Source organism: Esox lucius, chromosome 6 (assembly GCF_011004845.1).
Source record: "Esox lucius isolate fEsoLuc1 chromosome 6, fEsoLuc1.pri, whole genome shotgun sequence".
Classification (NCBI taxonomy): Eukaryota; Metazoa; Chordata; class Actinopteri; order Esociformes; family Esocidae; genus Esox; species Esox lucius.
Window position 1 is genome coordinate 14,691,473 of NC_047574.1, and position 25,671 is coordinate 14,717,143.

Genomic DNA, 25,671 nt, shown 5'->3' on the forward strand with positions numbered 1-25,671 from the left:
AGGGAATATGACACATATGTAATGGTAATTGGCAATAAACCTAATGTGAACTCTGCAGCTGCGTTGACCTAATGTGACCTCTGCAGCTGTAATTGTGTTTTACTAACAGTCCTTTTCCGTGTGGTGTTTCTGTTATCTGTTATCTAGTATCTAGGGGTCTTGTTCACGAGTGAGGGAAGGATGGAACGGGAGATTGACAGACGGATCGGTGCAGCTTCTGCAGTAAGGCGGTCGATGTATCGGTCTGTCGTGGTGAAGAAAGAGCTGAGCCGTAAGGCGAAGCTCTCGATTTACCGGTCAATCTACGTTCCTACTCTCACCTATGGTCATGAGCTTTGGGCCGAAATGAGCTTTCTCTGCAGGGTGGCCTGGCGATCCCTTAGAGATAGGTCGGTCACCCGGGAGGAGCTCAGAGTAGAGCCGTTGCTCCTCCACATCGAGAGGGGTCAGCTGAGGTGGCTTGGGCATCTATTTCGGATGCCTCCGGAACGCCTTCCTGGTAAGGTGTGCCGGTCCCGTCCCACCGGGAGGAGACCCCGGGGAAGACCTAGGACACGCTGGAGGGACTATGTCTCCCGGCTGGCCTGGCAACGCCTCGGTGTCCCCCCGGAAGAGCTGGAGGAAGTGTCTGGGGAGAGGGAAGTCTGGGCATCCCTGCTTAGACTGCTGCCCCCGTGACCCGGCCACAAAATAATTTATGAACTGTTTGGATTTATAGCTTTTGAAGTGGTCTTCTATATCAAATTTGTCTAACACAACGGCAAGTCAAATATATGCTATGTTTGAACGACAGTAGGAAAGCAAGAGTCAACACAGTAAAAGGAAAGCAATCAATCCAGCAAGATTTAAATGACAAGTGGAATCACATTGCACCTCTTGAACACAGGAAATAGATGGCTGAAAACGAGAGATCCTAGGGGGCGGAGCTTTCCCGGTGCTAATGTAAGTGCCTCTGCAGGCTTGTGGTATTCAGCAAAGCAGTTTAATGTGAAAGGCAGTTTAATGAAATTGTAGAAAGGGTGACATTATTATACCATTGGAGACTCTATCACATCTCAAAGTAGAATTTGCTCTGAGAGTAATCTATTCTCCTTTGTGCTGGGAATGCATTAAGTTAATTCAGCCTACCTGGCATCCCCACACCATCACACACACGCAAACACACCACTAAGAATAGACGGAATCTGCATATGATGGCATTTTATATGGAGGGTGGGGGAGGAGAAAGATTTAACCAGACGTCTGGTATTCATGAGCTTTTGATTAAGCGGGATAGTGTGAGCCATGTCTGAATCAGAGGCAAGAGCTTTAACCACCAGCCTGTGAGGTCAAGCAGACAGGGATTTGCATGGTTCTTCTGTTTGAATGGCTTGAGCACTGCACCTTTTCGCCCTTGCCATTTATGGTTTCTGTATGACACTGACCAGTGACCTACACACTACATTAAACTCTGATAAGGCCATAGGAAGAGATCACACATATCTAATCCCAGACCACTTATCCCTCTCTCTGCAAACCCCACAGTTTCTCTCTATAATAATATTTCACTCTTTTTCAGATTTTTTTTATTTTTACCCCTTTATCTGTTCTTTCCATTATGTACTGTACACTTTGTTATGCTACAGTATGGTCCTGTTTTCCACTTCACCATTTGATCTTTTACCAACTAGGAAAGGTGTGTTTCTCAGTGAACAACCACCTCAAGCACTTTTACTTTTCACCAATTAGAGGCATGGTGTCCCCTTGGTCATTTGTGAGTGTCTGTTAGTAGCTCTGCTCTTTTATATACATCTGGTTTGGACCTTGAATGTTATCGTGACCTGAAGATTTATGTTGACTGGAGGCCATGCAGACTATGTTAAGACCCCTCTCTGAGGAGAAAGAGTTTAGGACCTGTTTAGTCAAAAAGAATTTGGAGGTAAAATATGTCCAGGTCAGGAATGAGGGAGTTGTGGACAGAGGGCGGGTAAGAGGTTAAAACATTAGGGAGAGAAGTCAGAGACATCTTGAGACAGTTAAAACAATTGATTCAATTTTTTCCAACCACATTTTCAGGGTTTTTGGAGAGAAGTTTGAAATGCCCCTGTGAGTTTTCTTAAACCCATGTTTCGTTCTGGGATCAACAGGGATGCACCACCCAAGCAGAAAGGAAATGGAAAACCAGGACTACAGCAGAGTCAGCTAAACCTCTGCCACCATTCACCCTGCCTAGCAAACTTTTCTCTTAGAAGGACAGGCCTTGCTCAAATAGAGCTTTATCTAGTGACTGTGAACTGGGAGACAAGAGAGGAAGAGGAGGAGATTGAATCCTGTATGTGGGTGGGCCAGCCAGTTCCAAGTTGACTTTTTGGTTTGTCTCACACTCTCTCTGGGTGTTTCTTTTCACTCCCTCCATCTACCTCTCCCTCCATGTGGGGTGAAATAGAATGATCCATGGACTGGAGTGGATCAGCCCCTTACCTCCTCAGGAAAAAAGAGAAACACTGGGGCAGATATATAGGAAATTGGTTCCTAATCATTTGTCATGTGTCTAGGTTCGCCTTTATATACTAGAACTACTAAGTGGTTTTCTTACTGTGTTGCAACCCTTTATAATGTCAAAGTTGAAGACTTTATTGTTAGCCTCTTACTTAGACTCTTCCCAGTGGACAATGCCCCCACATCTGATATGAAAAGCAAATGGAGCTGAATGTCTCTCAGATTCTGGAACCACTGTTCAATGATAGTCCTATCAATGTAGTGTTTCATGCATGTGAATGCTTTTCAGCTGCACAACTCAGCAATCTTTCTGTACTTTGAAATAGTTTCCTGAAGTCTTACCTCTGAAATCCTAGCATTGTTTCTGTGTTTCGTACCGTTGTCCTTTTGACTTTAAGCATATTCATTTTTGCGGGGGATCGGGGGTTCACTTCACAGGCACTGTACCCTCCATGACAATTTCATCACTTACTCCCTCTATCTCTCCGCCGCCTCCACACTTTAATAATACTCATCTTAAATGTGTCATTTTAATTAAATAGCTATTAATGACGATTGACAAATATGGACAAATATGTGTGGCTGCGAGGAGACGCACAGCCCCCTGGAGGTATCTTTTAGGACGATGAATCAACGTTAATGATGCCTTTTAAACAGATGAGTGTTTCTACCCTTAGACACCCAGCCAGAGCTGGTTTTTCTTGTGTCCCACTCCACTTGGTCTGGCTTTCAGCTACAGGTTGGACAAAGGAAGAGAATATGCAGTGCGTTCAAAACTGCGCTCTGTGAAAATATGTGCCTACTTGGATGTCACTGTTTTAACCTTATGAAACCTAATTATGTCAGCGGTGTGTGGGGTGGCATGTGTGTGTGTGTGTGTGTGTGTGTGTGTTTGAATACATACATTTGTGTGAGTGTGTCTGTGTATGTCTAGCTGTGGTGTAATTGCATGCTGGGTTTTGCCCGGTCACTGCAAGGGGAAATGAGGAGCATCAGGTCCATTAACCAGTCGTTTCCTGGAGGAAATGTTTCAGCTGAGCGAACGTGGATGTTCAGGGGTCAGGATCAAAGGACCCAAACACAGACCAAGTCACAGACTCACTCTCTGTCTCCATGGAGAAAAGGGGATATTCAAAACCAAACACCTAGCTAGATAAACCATCTTTAAAAAATCCCCTCTGTTAGGGTATCACACACAATGATACCCCCGCAGAGTGAATTTGTATGACTAACAAAATGATTGTGAAAGCACATTTAATACTGAAAAAACGCTGTTTGGTTGGTGCAAAGTTGAAATATAAGCCATTCTGTAACAACACTCACTTCCGCTGTATGATGTCATGTCGTATGATATATTATCTTCTGCAGAAGAACAATTCAAATAAGCTGCTCGTTCCAAACCCCTGACAGCTTGAACGACGATGTTCTGCCAGGTTCATCTAGCACCTGTTTGTCTATGATGCGCCCAATGGAAACGCCACATCACGTCAGTGATTGTTTTGCTGTTTTTCTCAGCTCGTTAAATTGATTGCAGTGTACTAGCAGACGTTCTTAATAAGAACCTTCTGGTATTGTTGCACTTTGTTTAACCAGAGACGGCTTTCTACGGGGAACCCATTTCCTCATACAAAGAGCTGGTGAATTTATCATTTCCTGATGCCACCAAACACAAAACAAACCGTCGAGGCACAGCCCTGTAATTATACTGTACGCTTCAGCACTTAAACCTATTAGCCACGAGACCCATGGAAAGGAAGGAGTAGAAAGCTATAGTAGGGTGAGCTTTCTCTCTATGTGTGTGTGTTTGTGTGTGTGTGTAATAAGAGGAATTGGAATGTACATGCACTCTTTATCAGACATTAAGTTGTTGGGCCATTTCATTGTCCTTGGTACTGCTGCTTTGTAATTGCCAATTTGATAATGGTTTGTTTTGATGTGTGGACTTTGATGGGTTGAAGGGCAACTCACATATTGTCATCCAGAAATTCATTCCCCTTTCAGCTTTTAGGCTCTCTTTCGTGACTCTCTTTCGTGCTTGTTCTTCCTCTCTATCTCTTTCTGTCCTTCATTCCCATTTATAGAAGTTTAATCTCTTTTGTAAAAGCTTCCACTGTTTCATATTTGAACCTTAAATGCCTGAAGGAACGTCTCCATGTCTACAGTTATAGAGGAGAGACGATGGTGCGTAGGTGGAAGAAAAGAAGAATTGAACGTGTAAGACCAAAACAGTTGAGAAGGTGGAAAAAGCCCAGAACGCGCGAGACGTACACCAGGGGGTATATCAGATGGAGCAGCCAATATTGCCACCATGTCTTTAGGGAGAACAAAGAAAGGTTGAACTTGTGTTTCTTCAGGGACTGGCTGGCAAACCCCAGATGACAGTCACTTGTGGCACAACAGACCATTCTAGAAATACTAGGAGGATCATGTTGAGCTGGCCAATCAGGTGTGTCTCCTACACAGTTAAGCTGCTTTTTAACAGACTAAAATAATTCTGAAAGAAAAGTACTACATTTCACGCTGCATTTTGTTGGAATCGGAAAACACAGATCAGATAAATGACAAACCTGACTTTATAACCGTTCTATGCATGTCTACGACAAACTGAAATATCCAAAGTTAATTTCCTCTTCCATAATGTAATTCCCTACTAAGTTAGCCTGCGGTAACCTAAGCCAGTGGATGAAGAGTGGTCACCTTTTAAATATGGTCAATCCCATCTGAAACACAAAGGGTTTGTCTGTGTGTCATCTCTAGTGTAATAAAGGAATGTAAAGTGTAGTCAGGTGCTGGTACTATAACCCAGCCTAATGTAAGAGAATCCTGCTCTGCTGTCATCTCTTGATTGTACATCAAACTAGATGACCAGAGGTCAAGCCCTTTTCCTTGTTTCCGATAAACATCTCCTGTCAGATCCTCCCCAGGCCAGAGCAAACATCAGGAGTAAACACGATCCACCACCCTGACCTTCGTGGTCATCCAACACCTTCCTGAGATTTGATACTGGGGTAAAAACCACTGCTCAGTGTTATAACAGAGCTCTGACAGCTACTAACTGCTATTGCTTCAGAGGACTTATAAGGAAGATGATCTCAGGAGCATTTGGATAAAATTGCTATCCTCAAGCTCACCTAGGTTTAACTTTTCTTTTTTTTTATATTTAAATTGGGAATGGTATTATTATAAACAATTTTACAGTCTTTTTTGCGCGGACCGCATAAGGGGAGCCGGCCAAGAAGAGTGAACGTCTCTTACTGAGTGAGTGACTGACTGATTGACTACCCCTTGTTAAATAACGTATTGATTAGAGACGCAGACTGCTATGCAGGCAACCAGTGTTTGAGCTTCGAAACAAATTATGCATTAGGATTTGTTCAGGATAGACAACTTAATTGGCTATAACCTTCAGTAGCTACGTTATAGTAAGCCTAACATAAAACTGTTAACAGTTATATTGCGACTATTTCTGGTGGATTTTCAAAGTATGCATCCATGCATGCTTGTTGGGGTGAAGTTCATCTTCAGTCTCGCTAACAATTGCACAAATCTTGACTATTCCAAGTAGTAAGTTATTAGATACATGTAAGCCTACAACTGGCTAACAAGCTGTTAAAACAGCCAGTGGTAAAAGCCATATAGTTCATAGATGCTATTTGTGATGGAAGTAAACTTAATAAGAAACGTTAGTCAGTTTAACCCAATGCTTAATGGTGTCTAGCTAAATATTCATACTTGCCGTGGTGTTAATGCTTGACAAAATGATCTAATGTTGAGACGCTATACCGACCCTTGGCACACATATAGCTTTGTGGTTGTGGTTAAAGACACAGCCTTTCACATATCAGACCCTGGTTCGGGTCCAGCGAGGGCAACAATATTCATCCCTTCTAATCGCGGGCCAGCCGAACTGGGCTGGCCTGGTTCCTTTTCTTGTGTTTTACAACACACATTGTTTATGATATTAATGAGCCAGTACCTTTCACTGTACTAATGAGCTTGGGGGGCTCTGGAAAGAAAAAGGTTGGGCTGTTCAAGGGCCTATGTTTTCCTACCATCATCACTGCATATTCCCCATCTCCTCCTTCTCAGCCTCAGTTTTCAAGTCACCTGTTTCTTCTGTCTTTCTCTCCTGGAAGCCCCCCTGGTGTGCTGTTCTTGAGAACTGTGCATTGCAGCAAAGCTCTGTGTAAGATCAAGAAACAGCGTCAACTCCCCATCACTCTTTGTAATCATCTCACAGCAGGGATTGATTCCTCTTAAAGCTGAAAGTGTGTGTGTATATATGTGTGTTTGTACAACCTATTACATACTGGAAAAGTGTTCACTGCTTTCGTCAATGGCGATGTAACGGGTTGACACAGCAGTAATAAAATGTGATTAAGTTGAACACATATTTGCTGAAGAACCCGACTGGGGGATTGCAATGATCAAAGCTGTGATTTTGGCCTCTCCATGTTTGAATGCTTCCCATGACAGTTAATCCCAGAGGCTTTGGAGTAGATTGGCAGGGACATGCTCGAGACCCTCTCTTGGGGGAAGCTGAGGCCGATATCGCGACGCATGGCCTGAGCCCCTTGGAAGTTAGGTGTGAGGTGTAACGGAGGAGAGCATGGCTTTATGGTCCAGCTTTAAATGACCATCAGTTTACATTAAAAAAGCCCTTCGATTGTAAAGGCTTCATTCAAAGGCTTACAGTGCCTACATTAGCATTTGATATATGTCAGACAATACTGTTATGTTCATGAACAGGGTTCTAAGCTGGCATTTTTATAAGGAGCACATGTGCTCCTAAGTAATAAATTTAGGTGCACACAAAGAAAATGTAGGCTCCCAAGGAAAAGTAGCTGAGATAGAGAGTTATAATTGACTAGCCTCTTCTTTAGCTATGAAGTAGGATGTAATTGAAATTTATTTTGAGTTACCTTTTCACCTTTTGTCCTGAAATATCCACCTGCGTCCTCATGGCTGATTGAAACATCCCGGGGTGTTTTCTGTTGGTTTTTATTACATAGGCATCTCTGCATTGGGTATGCTTTTTTGAATGTTTGTGTTAAACAAGTAAGTATTTTTTTGTGTTAGCATTCCACACTAAAGAAAAACATGAATGTGTGCCTACAAGTTTAGTTTCGGCTTTACAGAATTTGCAAAACATAAGCTTTGTTGTTTTCACACTGTTAGCTGTGGCAATACAAATGGGTAGTGGAGCAATAGCGTCTGAGGTGCTAGCGATAGCACCTTCTTGTGAATTGTTGCCGGCTCAACTGCAACTGCCTCGATCATAACCATTTAGACTTTTGTTCACCTTTCCCCATAAAATATATTTTTTTGTCTTAATCTTTCAACGTTGTGTATCGTCACAAGCTACATGTACCTATTACAAGTTTTGCGCAATCAACCTGCTCCACTGAGGTAATTCCAGTCGTTCACTAAACTAGGTTTCACTTGGCTTACAGAGCTGCATGTTGCATTATGCTATTGTAGTTCTCCGTTCATTTGACAACAATGAAACACAATAGCAGAACAACTAGAACTATGACAGAATGGGTTTCTTGGTGTAAATTTGCAAGTGTGTGCATACTTTAATTTTGCCATTCGCACCCATTTATATGTAGTAGCATTTGCGAGTAAAATAGTCGCACTGTGGAGCCAAGATGAACCCTTTATAATCCACAACATGCGGATATAGATGCTTTGCAAATTTCATTTATACAGTGCTGACGAAGCCATTATAAAGCATTTATGAGCTAAAAATTCATTGAAGTGGAAACAAATAAATTGATTGGTCCTCTCTCCACACCCCACACCCCCACCCCCAAGAGACAAAATCAGGATATTTTCTCCACGCTTCATGTCCCTAGATAGACCATCCATCTCAATGACTGCCTTCAGGTGGAGCTGCGTGGTCAGCTGCCTTCCCAAGGTGGGGGGTTTGTTCCGTGTATCTATCGGCGTAACCCAGATAGATGCCCAGTGACCAACTAACCAGTGACAAGATATGATCTGCCTTCACCCATTTCTTGGAATTGGGACTTATTTCAAGTCTATTGCATAGTCACACAGCCAATAGGATGTGGTACATAGTGGCTGTGCAGTCTGGTTCCTGGCACATTTAATGTCTTTAACGTGCTGCTTGCATCTTGTCTTTGCATGTAGTTTTTAGGGGTCACGGTGTTGTTCATCTTTGATATTGTTTTGCAAAAAGACAACAACCGGGCATCGTAGCAGATTTCTTGCGGAAAAGAAGCATTGCGATGTTGTTACTGAAACAGTGCGTCGTTGCGGTGTGACTAAGTTGGGTTGCACCGCTATGTAATGGGATTTGGAAGTGTTTATTGATTGACATGACTGACATGTTTCCTATGTCTTTACGCAGGGTGTACCCAAACCTATAGCGGTGGAGCCTTGCTGGGGGAGCAGAGCTGGCGTACTTACCGTCCTCTTGTGCCTGCCCAGAGTCCCTTCCGGAATACCACCGCCTGGTCAGTCTGGTAAGCACCGGTCTCCTCTTCCCTTACCGACTCTCCTAGCCCTCCTCCGTTCATTAACATCCCCCACATGATTAGATGCCACTCTGTTATTCTTCCATTTTGCGATATAGAATGACAGCGGGGAAGGTTCCTCTGCTGCCTCCGTCTTTCTCCTCTTTCTCTCTACAAACCTCCATGTCCAAGAGTTTCTCCTCACCTCCTTCTTGCTGGACAGATGCAAACTGAAGCATGACAGAATAGAAAGGTGGAGGCTCTCTCATCCACTCCCCTTGTCACTCTCATTCTCTCCCTCCCCTTTACCACAACTAGAACTCAATATCTGTCTTATTTCCTGTCTTCTGGCAGTTCAATTTGAGAACCTGTGTACAATCCATGTTTGGATGCACACAGATATACCAGATCTACAGGCTTTTAGGGGCTTTGTTTTGAGAGAGACAGAACAGGCCATGTTAGACCGGGAGGAATTAACAGGCGGTTGGATCGATTGTTCCCCCCGATAGGTTTTCCAGCCGAGCCCAAACGAGCTCAGGTTTCTCCTGAGAGAATATGTGATATTTCACAGGTGCTAACTGTCCTGCCTTGCTGTAGGTAAATTAATAGGGAGATGACCATTTGAACGGCACACGGTGTCACTGATATGAGACCGGCAATGCTTTCGAACTTTCAGCACCGTCAGGACCCATCAAAATATGTATTGTTCCCTCTTTCACTCTTGCCCCTTACACAGACACACATTCTCCCTGTCTTCTTCTCTGTCACTGTCCCTATCCCAACTCGCTCACCTATTTTCAAATGTTCCTTTTTTTATTCTATATACCTGGAAGCCCAGATCTTTCTTAGTGAGTTCTGCACATCATGTGTAATAAATCAGCTGATATACAAGAAGGGGTAAAAGCGACTGTGGGCGAAAGCCTGTTAAATGTGGCAGAAGTTAGGGACTTTGAAAGAAGCAGGTTCTCGTGCAGAGAAAAGCCGCTTGTATGTGCATAAGTGTGTTTTGTAGTTTGCGTTTGAGCGGTGTGTCCAACGTCTGCCCATGTACCATCGCTCTTCCTCTGAGTGTACCTACAAAACATTGGTGAATACACATTTCAAACGTATTGTCAGATGGTCACCCCAAACGCATCCTAACTCCAAAAAACAAACCATGCAGAAAGGATAATTATTCTGCGATAACCCCTGTGTAAAAATGGTCTGAATTCACGCTGTTACAATGGAAACATGCAGAGCCTGTTGGGTGATGCAGGATAAATGTGAGGTTTTGTGTAAATGACTTTTTTCGCTGAGGACTACGCTTTCATCTATGTGCTGCTGGAAGCAATGGGAAATATGGGGGGAAAAGGTTGGAAGTTCACACCGAGATCGCTAGCAGCACAAACACGGAAAGAGAGGCAAGAGAAACAGAAAAAGGCGGGAGATACAGGAGTCTGTTTTATTCAGAGGTTTTATTCATCTCCCTTACCCACCCACTTTCTCTCTCTCTCTCTGTCTGCCTTTATCTTTCCATCTCTCTCTTTTCTCCCTAGAAAGGCCCTTCTCGGGTCAGAGCTGTTTCACCACTGATCTGAGTGTGGAAGTGAAGTCACTTTAGGCAAGCTCAGGCCCTTCCCACCGCTCTCTGTGGACTCACTTCAAGAGGAATGTTACATGAGCACAAGTTATTTTTTCTTGTTTGTTTTCATCTTCTCTCTTATCGCTCCTTCCTCTGGCAGCATCGCCAATATCTGACCCCCTTCCTATAAGAGAGAAGATGCGATTGTTTGTGAAGTGAGAGGCATCCCCAGCATGTATTCTTTGAATATTTGAAAGAAAGTGACACTTTCAAATGGAGTCACTTTTGCTTCCGTCCTCGCTGCGTATGTGATGGTTCAGAACTGTAGTAATCCCCCTCTTACGATCCTAAGAGTTTCACTGAATTTGGGATTAAAGCGCATGGGTGCTGGAGGCTGGGGTCTTTGTGCCGGGTTGAGCGGCGCACACAGTCCTGTCTGGTACGAAGCTCAAGCACATTGTTCTGTAATGCTGAAATCAGCAGAGCGGAGGCTCCCAAGATAGCACAGGTGGATAAAGGGCTGATCTTCTCAGGGAAAGATACTCAGAGGAGTTCCATACCCATCGTATCCTTACAGAACACCATGGAAGAAACTTCATCGACAGAAATAGTAAACGTTTGTGTTGTATTAGTTGTTATCTGGTATAGACAATCTGCCTGCACATACCCAATGCACACACAATCATTCAAACGTGCACACACACACATCATTCTGTCCACAGATCTGTCTATGTGTAGAGATTACAAGCTGCTGAAGCTGTCAACTTCCCTAAGCCCTTGTGGGTCACCGGTTTCACAGTGCGCCATCAAGGAGAACAGAAGAAGTACCAAATCCCTCCATGCTGAAGTTTATCACTACCATCTTCCAACACTCCCCTGCAAACACACACACACTTCCTGAGAAGTGATGGCTCTAACCAGGACTAATGTATTCCTTTAGTCCAATGGTTGAGTGGGGAATATTGTATTTATGTGCTCCCTCTGTTTCCAACCTACTGGGAGATGCTACTTTAGTGAGGACGCCCCGGAATGTAGGGAAGTTGGCTTTAACATTTAAACATGTCTGAGGGAGTATGTGCACTTTTAAAAGTCGAGCTTCTTAGACAGGCTTAAAGGAGGTAGATTGGCACCTGGATAAAATATCTCACCGAAGAACAGACATTGTCTTATTTATAAGAGACATGCAGAGAAGTCTGTCTAGCAGCCATTGCCCTTGGTATCCCCAGCACCTCTCATGTCTAAATTCTTCACCTGCTTTTCTTTTCATAATGTGTCTTCACCATCTCCTCCCTCATTGTTGTGATTCCCTTACTGGTTGAGAAGTAGGTCAGGATGGGGAAGAAACCGTCTGCCTGCCAGATAACAGTGGGTTCTCAGGAGTTTTAATAGTCTCAATACAAGCACAGCAATCTCATTCTAATCAGCAATAATCTGCCTATTCAGAAGGAGAGGTGTACCACCCATGAGAAGGAGAGACAGAAAAAAAAGAAAGTGATGGATACAGAGGCAGATGTTGATGTGCAAAAGAGCATGTGTGACAGAGATCTGAACCAGTTCAGTCACTGGTAAAAGTCCCTTCTTGTGCCCTTATCACCCAACGACCTGTGATTTGCATTCAGCCGTGGTGTGTGGAGATAAGTCTCTCAGCCCCAGGTAACCTGTTGGTTGATAAATCCCTTGGAATTTCCTGAGCCAGCAGTGGAAGTAGAGGGAGAAAAAACAATCAGGTTCCCAGTTATCTCTCTCGTTCTGCTCCATCTCTCTATTTCTATTCCTCTCCTCGCCATGCTGCCACCATGACACTCCACTCTCCATCATAGCCTTGTGGTCTGATGGCCTGGGCTATTCCTAAGCCCATTAAACTAACGTGTGCCGATGAATTCTTTCAGGAAAGATTTAAGCCCACTGAACAAATATGAGTGTTTTTTTTTTTCTCTTAACACCTTAATGCTAGTTGGTTGTTCTCTTTCCAGGCATAGTGTGTTTGGACATCCAGACCATGGCTACTCTGTGACCTGCAGTGCAGGCTCGACTGGACTAAAGTGTTGTCCTGAAGTGATCACAGATAATCTTTCTCCTACTGTTTCCCAAGTTGGTGTGTGGACAGCCGATTGACACTGATTGTAGAACCAAATGAGATCTAGAGCTTGTTGACCCTGAGTTGATCCTTTATTCACTCTTCCATTCATTCATTCATTGTCAGATATCTGTACTAGTTAGGGAGTACGAGTTTTCAGGGATTTAAAGGAACTGCTATGTAGGTACCACAGTGTTCACATTGTCAGGTGAAGATACAGACAGGTGACAAATTAAAGGAAAAACCTGAATAAATGAGTGGAGGAACACAACAAATGCTTCCATAAAGGTGTACTGCATGGCGCAATTAACATCCTATCATGCTCTGTGTCATGTATAGAAACACTGCACAGGCCAAATTGAATTTTGTTTTGGATCAAGATGGCTAGAGTAAAAAATCAAAGTGACTTTGATTTTTCATTATCAGTGTCTTCCAATATGACTATGCCCTCATCCAATGGGGACGGACTGACATGCTACGGCCTTTGCAATCACCAAATCTCAAACCGATTAAACACCTATGGGAGATTTTGGAGCGATGTGTTAAACATTGTTCTCCACCACAATCATCATCATCAAAACACCAAATGAGGGAATAAGAATGGTGTTCCATCCTTCCAGTGGAGTTCAAGAGAATCTACACCAAGGCACATTCATGCTGTTCTGATGGCTTGTCAGGTGGCCCAACACCTTACTGAGACACTTTATGTTGGTTTTACTTTAATTTGTCTCCAGTCTGTATCTACTGTGGACAAGGATTTCACAGATTATCGCTTTTCTATGATTTTATTTACCTTTAACATTACTCTTACACATTCTAACTCTTAATTATGCTATGTAAATAATGGACGCCCAAAGATAGCTCATGGATACATTGTGGATGATCAGCAGAAGTACTGAAACCTAATCCTGAAGGTCAAGCAGCTGTTGTAGTCATTATGGGAAAGTAACTCTACTCTTGTATTGTCAAAGAGATGATGCTAATTCCATTATACACTCAATTGCCAGATTATTATGTACGAAAATGTACCTCCCTTGCAGTCACTTGGCCCTAGCTTTCTATATAAAGCAGAAGGATATACATTGAGGCTTTTGGTTACTTTTCAATTTAACATGTAAACAGGCAAAAGGAGAGGCCTAAGCATATTTGAGCATTGTTGGAGACAAACTCGCCAGTTAGTGTCTAAACGTTTGGCCTTCCTGGTATTTTCCCACTTCAGGATCCAGGGTTTAAAGAGAATTTTGGGAAGCAACAGAATCCAGTGGGTGGCAGTCCTTGTGGCGAAAACACTGAGTTGAGTTTACTGTGCAGCCCCCAGACCTGCCCGGCATGTGACTACAGGGAATCAGAGCCAATTAAGTGCACCTGAAGGCATTAATCACCTGTGCTCCTGCTCCTATAAAGGCACAGACAGCTCACTAGTGCTGAGGGCTCGGGAAACCAAGGATGTGTGGTTCCCTCATGTGGAGTACGTGGTGGAGCGAGCAGTGTGTTAAGAAGCAGACTGGCTCAGCGAGATTTCCTTCAGAGGATATGTCTCGATCTTTGACTCTCTTGTACCTTCCAGGGAGTTGCTGTGATATGTGGGAGGGGGGGCTACTTGCATGCAGAGGGTAGACACTGTGGTGTTGGCAATTGCATAAGCAGCTGAGCGTAGCGACATACTATTAACATCTATGCTGTTGTAATCTACTGGGAAGTCAAAATGTTCCCAAACTGGAGATTTAAGCAGTTTTGGAGACTCCTCTAATTATGGTTCATTGGCCGCTACACTTGAGTTATTTTGAACCTTTTTCTTGAAACAGTTTTATATGAAAAGGTTCAATTCAAAATTCTAAAAAAACATTTAATGATAATTTGTCAAGGGTGGAGAATGTATCCTTTGAGGGTGAGCCGTGGCGATGGTTTCTATCCAGGATTAGTGCCGGCTTTCCACCTGGTTGTTTTCAAAGTCAGACTTATTAGCGGCAGTGTTACATGTAGTCATTGCTATACAAGAAGTGGAAGGTAAAAGTGTTGATAGGATCTACACTGAATAAAATTATAAACGCAACACTTGTTTTTGCCCCCATTTATCATGAGCTGAACTCAAAGATCTAAGACTTTCTCTATGTACACAAATGGCCTATTTCCCTCAAATATTGTTCACAAATCTGTCTAAATCTGTTTTAGTGAGCACTTCTCCTTTGCCGAGATAATCCATCCACCTCACAGGTGTGGCATATCAAGATGCTGATTTGACAGCATGATTATTGAAAGTATTGCGTGTTGCGTTTATAATTTTGTTCAGCGTAGTTGTAATTTGGAGGGAAGCTGCTGACAGGTAATCTGGTCTGGTTTGGTTGCACCAACTGGACACCAACTGGATCAGCATGCAGACTAAAGTGTGTCAACCCAGGCTTTTTTCTGTCCTTCACCCACTTCTTCATCCCTGTCTGTATCCCTCTATAACTCAGACATCTTGTTCTGTAATCAGTGCTGAGGGGTGGCCCCCTGTCCCTGGCAGCAAAGGGTGCTGGTAAAGAGCGCTGAGGTGATTGTTGCTTTGCCTGCCTATACAGTGAACACTGGATTTACCATTCACATACATGCACCCCAACATGCACACTCCTAACCGGCTTTCCTTCTGCAAACATCCAACATTTCTTTGTCCGAATTAGAGAGACTTCCCTTGTTAGGGTTTCATCAGACCACAAGTGAAAGCTTATTGTAATTGTTAGCATCGGCTATTACGGCTGGGTAAAAAAGATAATTGGCATTCTTGCTTGGAAGATCTGAAATCGATTCTCAAAATTCCAAAATCGATTTTATATATCCATTCATTTTCTCTTTGGAATTGTTAAATGAGTCTGAGGTAAAAGAGAAAAACCAGCCATCGTGACAGACAATACTGCTAATATGATACGTGTTGTGGCATTGATGGAGCTGCTTCACCTTGGTTGTTTTGCACATGTACTAAACTGGCAGGTTTCTCTCAAACTTCCAGTGATCGCAGGCTTGCTTGGTCAGGTGAGGCGTACCGCAACCTTTTTTCACCGTAGCACTACAACCAGCCGCTGTTGCGGTTCTGATGAGGCAGGACACAAGGCGCAGAGTTAGGGAACATCCTTTTAATTGTAATCCTCCAAGTAACTGAACAGAAAAACAAGAAAAGGAGAGAACAACCGCGAACTGAAGCGCAGCACACAAAAAGCTAACTCCAAACAATGACAGACAACTAAGGGATACACAGGGCAACTTAAATAGGATCCCCAATCAGAGGCAATAGCTGCCTCTGATTGAGGGTGATTAAACGGCAATGCACGTAGAGGTACCAAGAGGCACCACAGCCAGGACCTGAAGCAGTCGTTGCACAAGGCAAGCAGCTGATTGACGTGGTGACCCAGTGGGACAGTGTGCTGGTGACCTAGTGGGACAGTGTGCTGGTGACCCAGTGGGACAGTATACTGGTGACCCAGTGGGACAGTATACTGGTGACCCAGTGGGACAGTGTGCCGGTGACCCAGTGGGACAGTGTGCTGGTGACCCAGTGGGACAGTATACTGGTGACCCAGTGGGACAGTTTGCTGGTGACCCAGTGGGACAGTATACTGGTGACCCAGTGGGACAGTGTGCCGGTGACCCAGTGGGACAGTGTGCCGGTGACCCAGTGGGACAGTGTGCCGGTGACACAGTGGGACAGTATACTGGTGACCCAGTGGGACAGTTTGCCGGTGACCCAGTGGGACTGTGTGCCGGTGACCCAGTGGGACAGTGTGCTGGTGACCCAGTGGGACAGTATACTGGTGACCCAGTGGGACAGTTTGCCGGTGACCCAGTGGGACAGTGTGCTGGTGACCCAGTGGGACTGTGTGCTGGTGACCCAGTGGGACTGTGTGCTGGTGACCCAGTGGGACAGTGTGCTGGTGACCCAGTGGGACAGTGTGCCGGTGACCCGGTAGGACAGTTTGCCGGTGACCGGTGGAACAGTGTGCCGGTGACCTGGTGGGACAGTGTGCTGAAGATCCTAGAAAGGTTCCTGGTGCTGCAGCCAGAAATCTCGGCATCTCTGCTAGTGATTTGTAGTTTGCAAACGATTCATTCTTTTTGAACAACTTACTGCCTCGTTCAACTGCATCATTCAATTGAACGGTTTGCGGCGGATATATCAAACGTCATGGACTTAAAGAATAATCTCCATAAAACCTTGAGGCACAACTGGAAAGTGTCTTTAATTTCTTCCATAGGGGAATTGTTAGGTCCACTTCAAATAAGCTCTGTGCGAGTCTTACACCACCTCGCCATTTTCATAATTGTGTAAATATCTATAGGATAAGTTGACTTCTATCGATATTGGCTTAAGCAACAATATTTTTGGAAGCACTAATTGAAGCAAATACAGTACTCAAAACGCCTAGCCAAAACACAGGCCTTATTTGAAGCAATTCTAAAATTCCTTATGGAATGAATGAATTGTGAAAAATGAGAAGAACCAGCTGCTGTATTGTTCAATGGCTGTAAACGTTTAATGATAAAACATTGGCTGTTAATGTTTGCAGAGGAAATTAAATCAAGCCAGGAAGAATTATAAATACACGTTTATAACTGATGAATGGGTGCAGGTTGGAATAATGAATGCAGATAATTGATTGATTGTGATGATACATATTTATATAAAAAAACAGGATTTATATTAAAAAACAAGACTTTGGTACAACTGACATCTACACATCTTCACTTGCAGGATTTTATTCATGTCAGGGTGCACAGGTATAGAAATGGATCAAAACATTGGTACCAACATTGGCAGATTGTGGTGTATGTATACTGGCTATTGGAATTGGCAATTGTGATTTGATCCATTTCTGTACCTGTGTACCCTGACATAAATAAAATCCTGCAAGTGAAGTCAGTTGTTCCAAAATCTTATATGGATCTAATTAATTTGAGTGCAATCTATACTTTTAGCGCATATGCTCAGCTTCATGAATTTAATATATATATTTGACTATATTGAAAGTCTATGCCAGGGTACTGGAGAGGAGAATACAGCCGATAGTAGAACCTCGGATTCAGGAGGAACAGTGTGGTTTTCGTCCGGGCCGTGGAACACTGGACCAGCTCTATACCCTCTACAGGGTGCTGGAGGGTTTGTGGGAGTTTGCCCAACCAATCCACATGTGTTTTGTGGATTTGGAGAAGGCATTCGACTGTGTCCCTCGTGGCATCCTGTGGAGAGTGCTTCGGGAATATGGGGTCCTGGGTCCTTTGCTAAGGGCTGTCAGGTCCCTGTACGACCAAAGCAGGAGCTTGGACCGCATTGCCGGCAGTAAGTCAGACTTGTTCCCAGTGCATGTTGGACTCCGGCAGGGCTGCCCTTTGTCGCCGGTTCTGTTTGAAATTTTTATGGACACAATTTCTAGGCGCAGCCAGGGGCCGGAGGGTGTCAGGTTTGGGAACCACACGATTTCATCTCTGCTCTTTGCGGATGATGTTGTCGTGTTGGCCCCTTCAAACCAGGACCTTCAGCATGCACTGGGACGGTTTGCAGCCGAGTGTGAAGCAGTGGGGATGAGAATCAGTACCTCCAAATCCGAGGCCATGGTCCTCAGTCGGAAAAAAGTGGCTTGCCCACTTCAGGTTGGTGGAGAGTGCCTGCCTCAAGTGGAGGAGTTTAAGTATCTAGGGGTCTTGTTCACGAGTGAGGGAAGGATGGAACGGGAGATTGACAGACGGATCGGTGCAGCTTCTGCAGTAATGCGGTCGATATATCGGCCTGTCGTGGTGAAGAAAGAGCTGAGCCGCAAGGCGAAGCTCTCGATTTATCGGTCAATCTACGTTCCTACTCTCACCTATGGTCATGAGCTTTGGGTCAAAGGACAAGATCTCGGATACAGGCGGCCGAAATGAGCTTTCTCCGCAGGGTGGCTGGGCGATCCCTTAGAGATAGGGTGAGAAGCTCGGTCACCCGGGAGGAGCTCAGAGTAGAGCCGCTGCTCCGCCACATCGAGAGGGGTCAGCTGAGGTGGCTTGGGCATCTGTTTCGGATGCCTCCGGAACGCCTTCCTGTGAAGGTGTTCCGGTCCCGTCCCACCGGGAGGAGACCCCGGGGAAGACCTAGGACACGCTGGAGGGACTATGTCTCCCGGCTGGCCTGGGAACACCTCTGTGTCCTCCCGGAAGAGCTGGAGGAAGTGTCTAGGGAGAGGGAAGTCTGGGCATCTCTGCTTAGACTGCTGCCCCTGCGACCCGGCCCCGGATAAGCGGAAGAAAATGATGATGATGATGATATATTTGCTTTGTCTACATTGCACAGGAAAAACCTGCCATGTTGCATTTGTTGCATCTATGGACATATGTGTCTCTCAGTGCAAAATGATTCAACAATAAGACCATTTTATATTTGAATGCTGAAACCCTGCTTGCAGTTGTAATGTTTCTGTTTATAATTGGCTGCATACAACCAGATTTTTTTCCCTGTCATAATGAGTATACTGGCCTAGCCTACCCTGTACAGACGGTAAGCCATGCTGAAAATCCATATTAACTTCAGTGTGCCAACGGAACCCAGGAACATTAGCATCTGGTGTTAATGTTTTTTTTTTTTTTATATACTGCATCGTGGAGAAAACAGCTCAGATTGTTGTTTTGAGAAAAATAACATTCAGCAGACCAGAGCAGCATGGAGCTACACATCAGTGATCTTTAGCCCCTCGTTGACTCATGCTGAACTCTGATATGTGAGGGCTAGAGTTGGGAGGGAGTTGGGAGGGAGTTGCTAGGGAGCAGGGATTGGGTTTTATGCTAGCGGGTGGAAGCAAGCTAATTTTTGGACAACTGCGTATACCTCCCACACTGCTGCGGTCTTATATGAAGCTCACCTTTTCTGTCTCTCTACCTCCTCCTCCCTTTTGTTCCCTCCCCCATGTGATTTTCCCTGTAGGCATTGCCATCGCCAGTGCTCTGATCGACACCTCACAACAGAAACCTGGAGACTTCAAAGACAAGTACTATGGCCTGAAGAACCGAAAACCGCACGCACTAACACATCAGGGGACCTGTGTTTGAATCGCCTGACAAAAAGGAGGCATGAGTGAACCTGAAAGGACTGCAAAACACTTGGTTTTCTAATGCGTTTTCTGTATCTTTTTCTATCTGTTCCTCAACAACACAGCGTGCTGAAGTGAACCTGATAACAACGGAAGTCCTCCGTTGACACTTTGAGTGTCAGCAATGTGTGCCTCCTCACTTCTACTCCTTGTAATACAGTGTATCCAGAATGACTTGTCTGCTCTCTGGTTGGATCTCTGCCCAGCCAGGAGGGTTCTGGACATCCCATTGGCCCGCAGCCAGGAAGTCGGTAGTCTGCATTTCCTCCCTGTGGATAGGAGCAGCAGGTCGCCACTAAAGATTTGACTGTGAAGTCTGAAAGAACAATGCCTATTGCTGGTGAGATGTGTGCTCATTTTGATACAAAGACAAAGAAGAAAAAAGCTCCCTCAAGTGTTTTCTTTTAATGTATGGTCTGTCCAAACTGGGATAACATGGGAGGAGCTGTCTAGGGGTTTAAAATATTGCTTCGCTCTGACATAATGTATCCTGTAAAGAGGGTTCTGCACTGATTTCCTCACAGTCTGCACTAAGAGCCGTGACAGTTGACATGCAGTACTTGTATGTCATGGGCCAACTAAGAAGTCGGATGCAAAGACCAGCAAAAAAGGACTGAAATCTGGTGTATCGGTATTTAATCTTGCCACTATTTTATGTTTAAGGTCATTGTCTAAGAGCCATGGCATGATGATGATTATTCTGGCATTCAAATGCATGTCCTTTCCATTTGTCATATCTGTGATGTTAAAATATTTCTCTTTATCCATCAACACATATCCTTTATACATCAACACTCCTTGGTGTATTGAATATAGCTTTAGAATACAAATATTTTCATTATTACTCATACAGTTTTAGTTTGCTATATTTTATTGCAGTTGTGTATGACAGTTTTTCCAAGAGAATGACAAGGGCATATAGTCATAAAGGCAACTACTAACAAACGGTACTTATCAGTTTCTTTTACTCCTCTTTATCTGGAATGTCTTCAAGGAAGGGAGGAATGAAGCATGTATTTTCTAAGTATATAAAACTTTTCTGTCTGGTTTTGGATCCTTTGGTTCCTTCGTACTCCAGTATCATATGAAGAAATTATTAGTTTCCATTTTTTTCCTTTGTACTTGGTTTTGGCATTTGGGCAGTTGGGCAGCCTGTTTTCTCCGTATGTGTTTTTAGTACAGTTGTTATGGATAGATCAGACCTGACAGTGTAAATAGTATTAGATAACATTTCATGCCTCATTTCTAATCCTCTTTTTAATTTATTTGTAAGTTAATAATTAAATTCTTACCACCGAAATGTCATTAAATTAATTTACTAATTAAAATTAAAATTAAAAAATATCACACATCCCTATGCCAATCTCCTCGAACTGGGGAAAACCTAAAGGATCATATCATCTTCGCCACTATCCAAAGCCACCCATCAGTCAACCCAATCTCAACTCCAGCCTCCGATATTCACAGATCAGTCAAATCTTTCTCAGTATTTCATCATTTTATTGTTTCATTTTGCAATACGTCCCTCCATTCTACAGTGATGTCTTACTAGGGTCTTGAACCTCCCACATGTATAATAACTGAAAAAACCGAGCCCAAATGATAACTTTACCAAAGTGCACGATTATATGCCCTATTGACTGACTAGATTTCCGGTCCCTAAACATACAGTTGGCAGGTCCAATCACAACCTGATAGAAGAACATCACAACCATTCCTGGACATGACACCAGAAAGCAGCCACTGATGAACAGAATCAGAATAAATGATCCAATCATTCTGTTCCCCGGCTGCAGAATCTGTACAGTCCTCAATGTTAAATTCCCTATATGCTGAGTATTCTTTTTGCAGAAAGTATTCCATATAATGTTAAACTAAGATGATCAATGTCTTGATGCCATTGTATGAGTACATCAAAAATCTGTCCCCAACTTACTAGAATTTTATATGGCACATCAATCAAACCTTTGACCCTAGATTAAAAGGATACATTTGATGATTTATATTACAAATTTTGCACCATGCCTGGTTTTCAATATGGGTAAGACAGACTAATTGAATTTGCCTACCAGTGTTTTGGTAGAGCTGCAATGAGTTTACTGTACACTTTTGTACAGTCCATACATCTGCTCATACAAGTGTTAAGTGTGACATTATTTTACTGCACTGTAGAATGTCATTCATGAGAATGATATCTTTGTTATACGTGTTTTCCAAAAAGACTAATCTTCTATGAATACATTTATAGTTTTATCCACATTATTTCTTGTAGTATTTGTCCTGGCCCCCAAAAAGGAGACGTGTGTAGTCCACATAACAGGGAGTGTTAATCACATTGTTTTTGAACATTACATATGCCTGTCTTAGTAGCCTGCTGGGACATCAGTATGGATTTAAATATTTCCAGAGCGTTATCTTTAGCTTTAAGCAAGAGGTTCAAAGCTTCACAATGTTAGAGTTTTAACCCTCCAGATGAATTAGTTCAATAAATAAATTGTACCTTATCTGGTTTGTCATTCCAGATAGTGAAATATTATTTTCTCACATTATTACTAAAACGATTCTTTTGGAGTCATTAAGCCCATTGTTAAAATATTTAGCTACCGTATCACTGAAGAATTTCAGTGCAATATCCAATTATATTAACAGTTCTTTCTATGGTTTCAGAAGTTAATTGTATTAATCATGTTTACACTTTTATCCAAAGCATAAAATGTCCTGTGTTGCATTTTGTTTTGTCTCGTAAATCATTGTAAACATAACCTAATATATGGTCACACTTATATGTACATATGTAATGTATACATTTGAGAAATTTTCACGTGGACTCTCCGTGTAATGTTGAAATTTGTATCAATGAAGAGCAGCTCATCTCATTATTTTGTTCTTATGGGCATATAAGGTGAAGTTACAATAAAAAATGATGCTTTATACTGTGATTTAGATAAGACTCCATTGCATTGTGTTGCTTCATAAGTCGCAGTCATTATTTATCTGGTGCACTGGTGTCAATATGATTGATAAACAAGCAGACATTTTTGTTTTGTTTAATTAGTGGTTCTGACAAAAAGCAATTTCATACAATTTACATTGATTAACATGTAGACATGACAAATAACTGAACAACTTTTTCAAATGTAAAATAACAATACAGCAAATACAATACAGCTAGGCTAGGAAGAGAAAAGTAATTGAAAAAAAAGAAACTGACATCAGACACCTTGATAAATTCACTTCAAGGATGTCTTTGTTTGATCACTCTGATGAAAACATTTGTGAAGTGTCCTCTGTTGTGGTTGTCACATTCAAGTTTCAGAATACTCTAATACTGAAAGTCTAGTATGTTAACACATTTGTTTGTATGAGTAAAAAGTTCATACTATAAAACAGGCTATTACTGATGTAGAGTCCCTGCTCAACCACAAAATGCAGTAGACATCACTGGAGCTTTTTTTCCCTCCCTTCTACAATAGAAGAGTACCCATTGTACCTTTCTTTGGTGATAGCCCTTAATGCCCCAAAATTATTTTATTGGGTATAGTAGTGAAATGCTAGATAAATCACCATAAGGCCACACATTGCCTAAAATGCATGAAATGCATGACACTTTTCTCCCATCTAATAAATGGTCTCACCAAAGATCATTACAGTCACTGACATGATTTCAGACATTTCCCTTCCCAAAACTCAAATGACCTACTTAAAAAGAAGCAACATTTTCCATATTTTCATTATTCACAAATTAGGAAGCTTTGTCTACAAAATAGTCAAATGAAAACAGGAAGCATAGCAGCAGGTGCAGACTTTCCTGCTATTTTCCACAACTGGTTGTCTCAAAACAAGACTGTATTGCAGTAAGAAAAATAGTAACAACATGATCAGTAGAAGCCTAAGGAAGACACCCTGTCCCACTCTTTCAGTAATATAACAGAGACACGTTATGATTGCTAGTAGCAGAGACCTTGCCATATAATTTGGAGCCAACATGCTCAGTGTGCACCATTATATTTAACTTCATGAATAAGTATGCCATTCCTCCTCGTTTAAACAATTTGATCCTACATATGTAATCACAGGCCTTCTTCAAAACTAACGTTTCAGCAATTGGCTCACCTTCAACCAATCTTAAGATGGCACAGTATTTGTCCATGCTTAGGTTAGCAAAATCCATGTTAGTGCAATCTTTACAAATGGAGAGCAGCTCATCTCATTATTTTTGCTCTATTTGCATATTGCATGTGCATATTATGTAATGTTTCTATGAAATGTTGATGTTCCTTCATACTAAATTTAGAAATGGTCCCTTTTAGTATTTAATTAATTCTCAATGTCAACCCAGCATCGCAGGTATTACGTAAATATGTTGACTATTTGGAAAACCGCAATTATGTTTAGTATGAACATATCAGCAGTGCCATTACATTCAATATCAACATATCCCAGTGCCATTGGTGCTTAATGACTCGCAATTACGTTCAGTGTCAATATATGAAAAGTGCTGTTTACCGACCATCTTAAACCGGCTGCCAAGGGGCAGTTATGAACGTATTCATAGTCAAATAGAGTGGATGTTTGCTAGGGCGGTGTGGTCAGTGGTCAAGGATTGGGGGGCAGGTGTTTCTGCAACCGGTTTTCTGCAGTACCGTGTTGACTAACCTAACCTCCTTAACCATTAACCGTAAATGTTATCCGTAACGAGAGGTTTTTATTTTCAATTGATTACGCTAGGAATCAACGTTATCTCAAGTCATTAAGAACCAATAGCACTGGGGATATGTTGATAGCGAACGTAATCGCAACAATTTATCTTCATATTGAAAGTATTTCCTGAGAGATACGGTTGCAAATACAACTAAAGGCACACAAATGTAAAATCCACTTGAACTTCTGTTGAAACCATTAAAGTGCCATAAATTGATGAAGGACTGAATAAAATGTGTGGAAGTAATGAGAAAGGGACTGGTTAATAATTCTAGCGGCAAATCTGATTGGCTAACTTCTGATTGAGAAACTATGTCACCAAATTTAAGAAAAAGAAGAAAATGGATAATGTAAGGTAAGATACATAATTTGAAGCATGATGGAAAAAAGGTTCAGAGTACATTAAATGAAATAATGGGCAGAAAGACCAATTCAGCTCAATCTTTCATTAATGCAGATTGCTCATTCATCACAAAACCTCGTGATGTAGCCAATTATTTTAACTGATAGTGGATTGACAGGCATGACATGCCAACAAAAAAAGTAAGATTCCATATTCTTGAAACCCAATAAAAGTAAAGTGACCGTTAATGCATTTGTATTAATGCATTTGTATTAAGCCCCATAACCGCCCATAATCTGTGCTTGACATGGAGCTGTCAAGAATGCAGTATTTTCTTTTTTTGGCACCACGGACAAATTGGTCAGATACTGTTGAAAGATGGGAAACCACAACGGAAGTCTTTCCTCACACACTGTCAGCGTTGTTTGAAGAGACACATTTAGCAACCATGTGACGCAGCACTGCAACCTGAACAGGATTCAGGTTGCAGTGCTGTCAGCCGTCTGCTGGTGGGGGGGGGGCTATTACGGACCTATATTTACTCACCAAGTATTTCCATCTCTTCTGCTCATGTAATCTGGCTTTTAGAAGCCATGCAAAATCCCTGCAAAGTTTGCTAGGCGCTGACCAATCATGTTTTTACAACGTCCCGCCCAAAACTCCACGTTGTCAAATCAATAAATGTAGGTTCCATCAGTAGTTTCTTTTCTTGTTCTGATAATAGCTGTGATGGATTTCCCTGAGCTTTACATGACAAAATATCTGCAACAAAAGTGTTTCCTCATTTTTAAATTCATTATGGGGTTAAGAAGATAAACTGACTTGGGCCTACTATTCACCAGATGTTGCTATTTCCCTTAAAGAATAAGATATGAATGCTATGACAATTCAGTCCATTTCAGTGATCATTTCAATGATGGTCCTATTTTCTAAATCAAATTTCA

At 42.6% G+C, this 25,671-nt stretch overlaps 1 protein-coding gene across 2 annotated transcripts in view; it reads left to right on the forward strand.

Annotated features, from left to right (window-relative positions):
- Nucleotides 1–22,625, forward strand: part of atrnl1a (attractin-like 1a) — a 247,344-nt gene extending 224,719 nt beyond the window's left edge. Inside the window, exons 28-29 of one of the 2 annotated variants that reach the window (XR_004575815.1) lie at nucleotides 8,852–8,966; nucleotides 19,518–19,627. Coding sequence is in view for 1 of the 2 variants with exons in the window: in XM_010869853.3 (XP_010868155.1) it covers nucleotides 8,852–8,966; nucleotides 19,518–19,642 (240 nt within the window). In the remaining variant the exon portion in view is untranslated. Of the gene's footprint in view, nucleotides 1–8,851; nucleotides 8,967–19,517 lie in introns of both variants that reach the window. The other variant, XM_010869853.3, reaches the window with a different exon arrangement.
- Nucleotides 22,626–25,671: the final 3,046 nt, after the last annotated feature.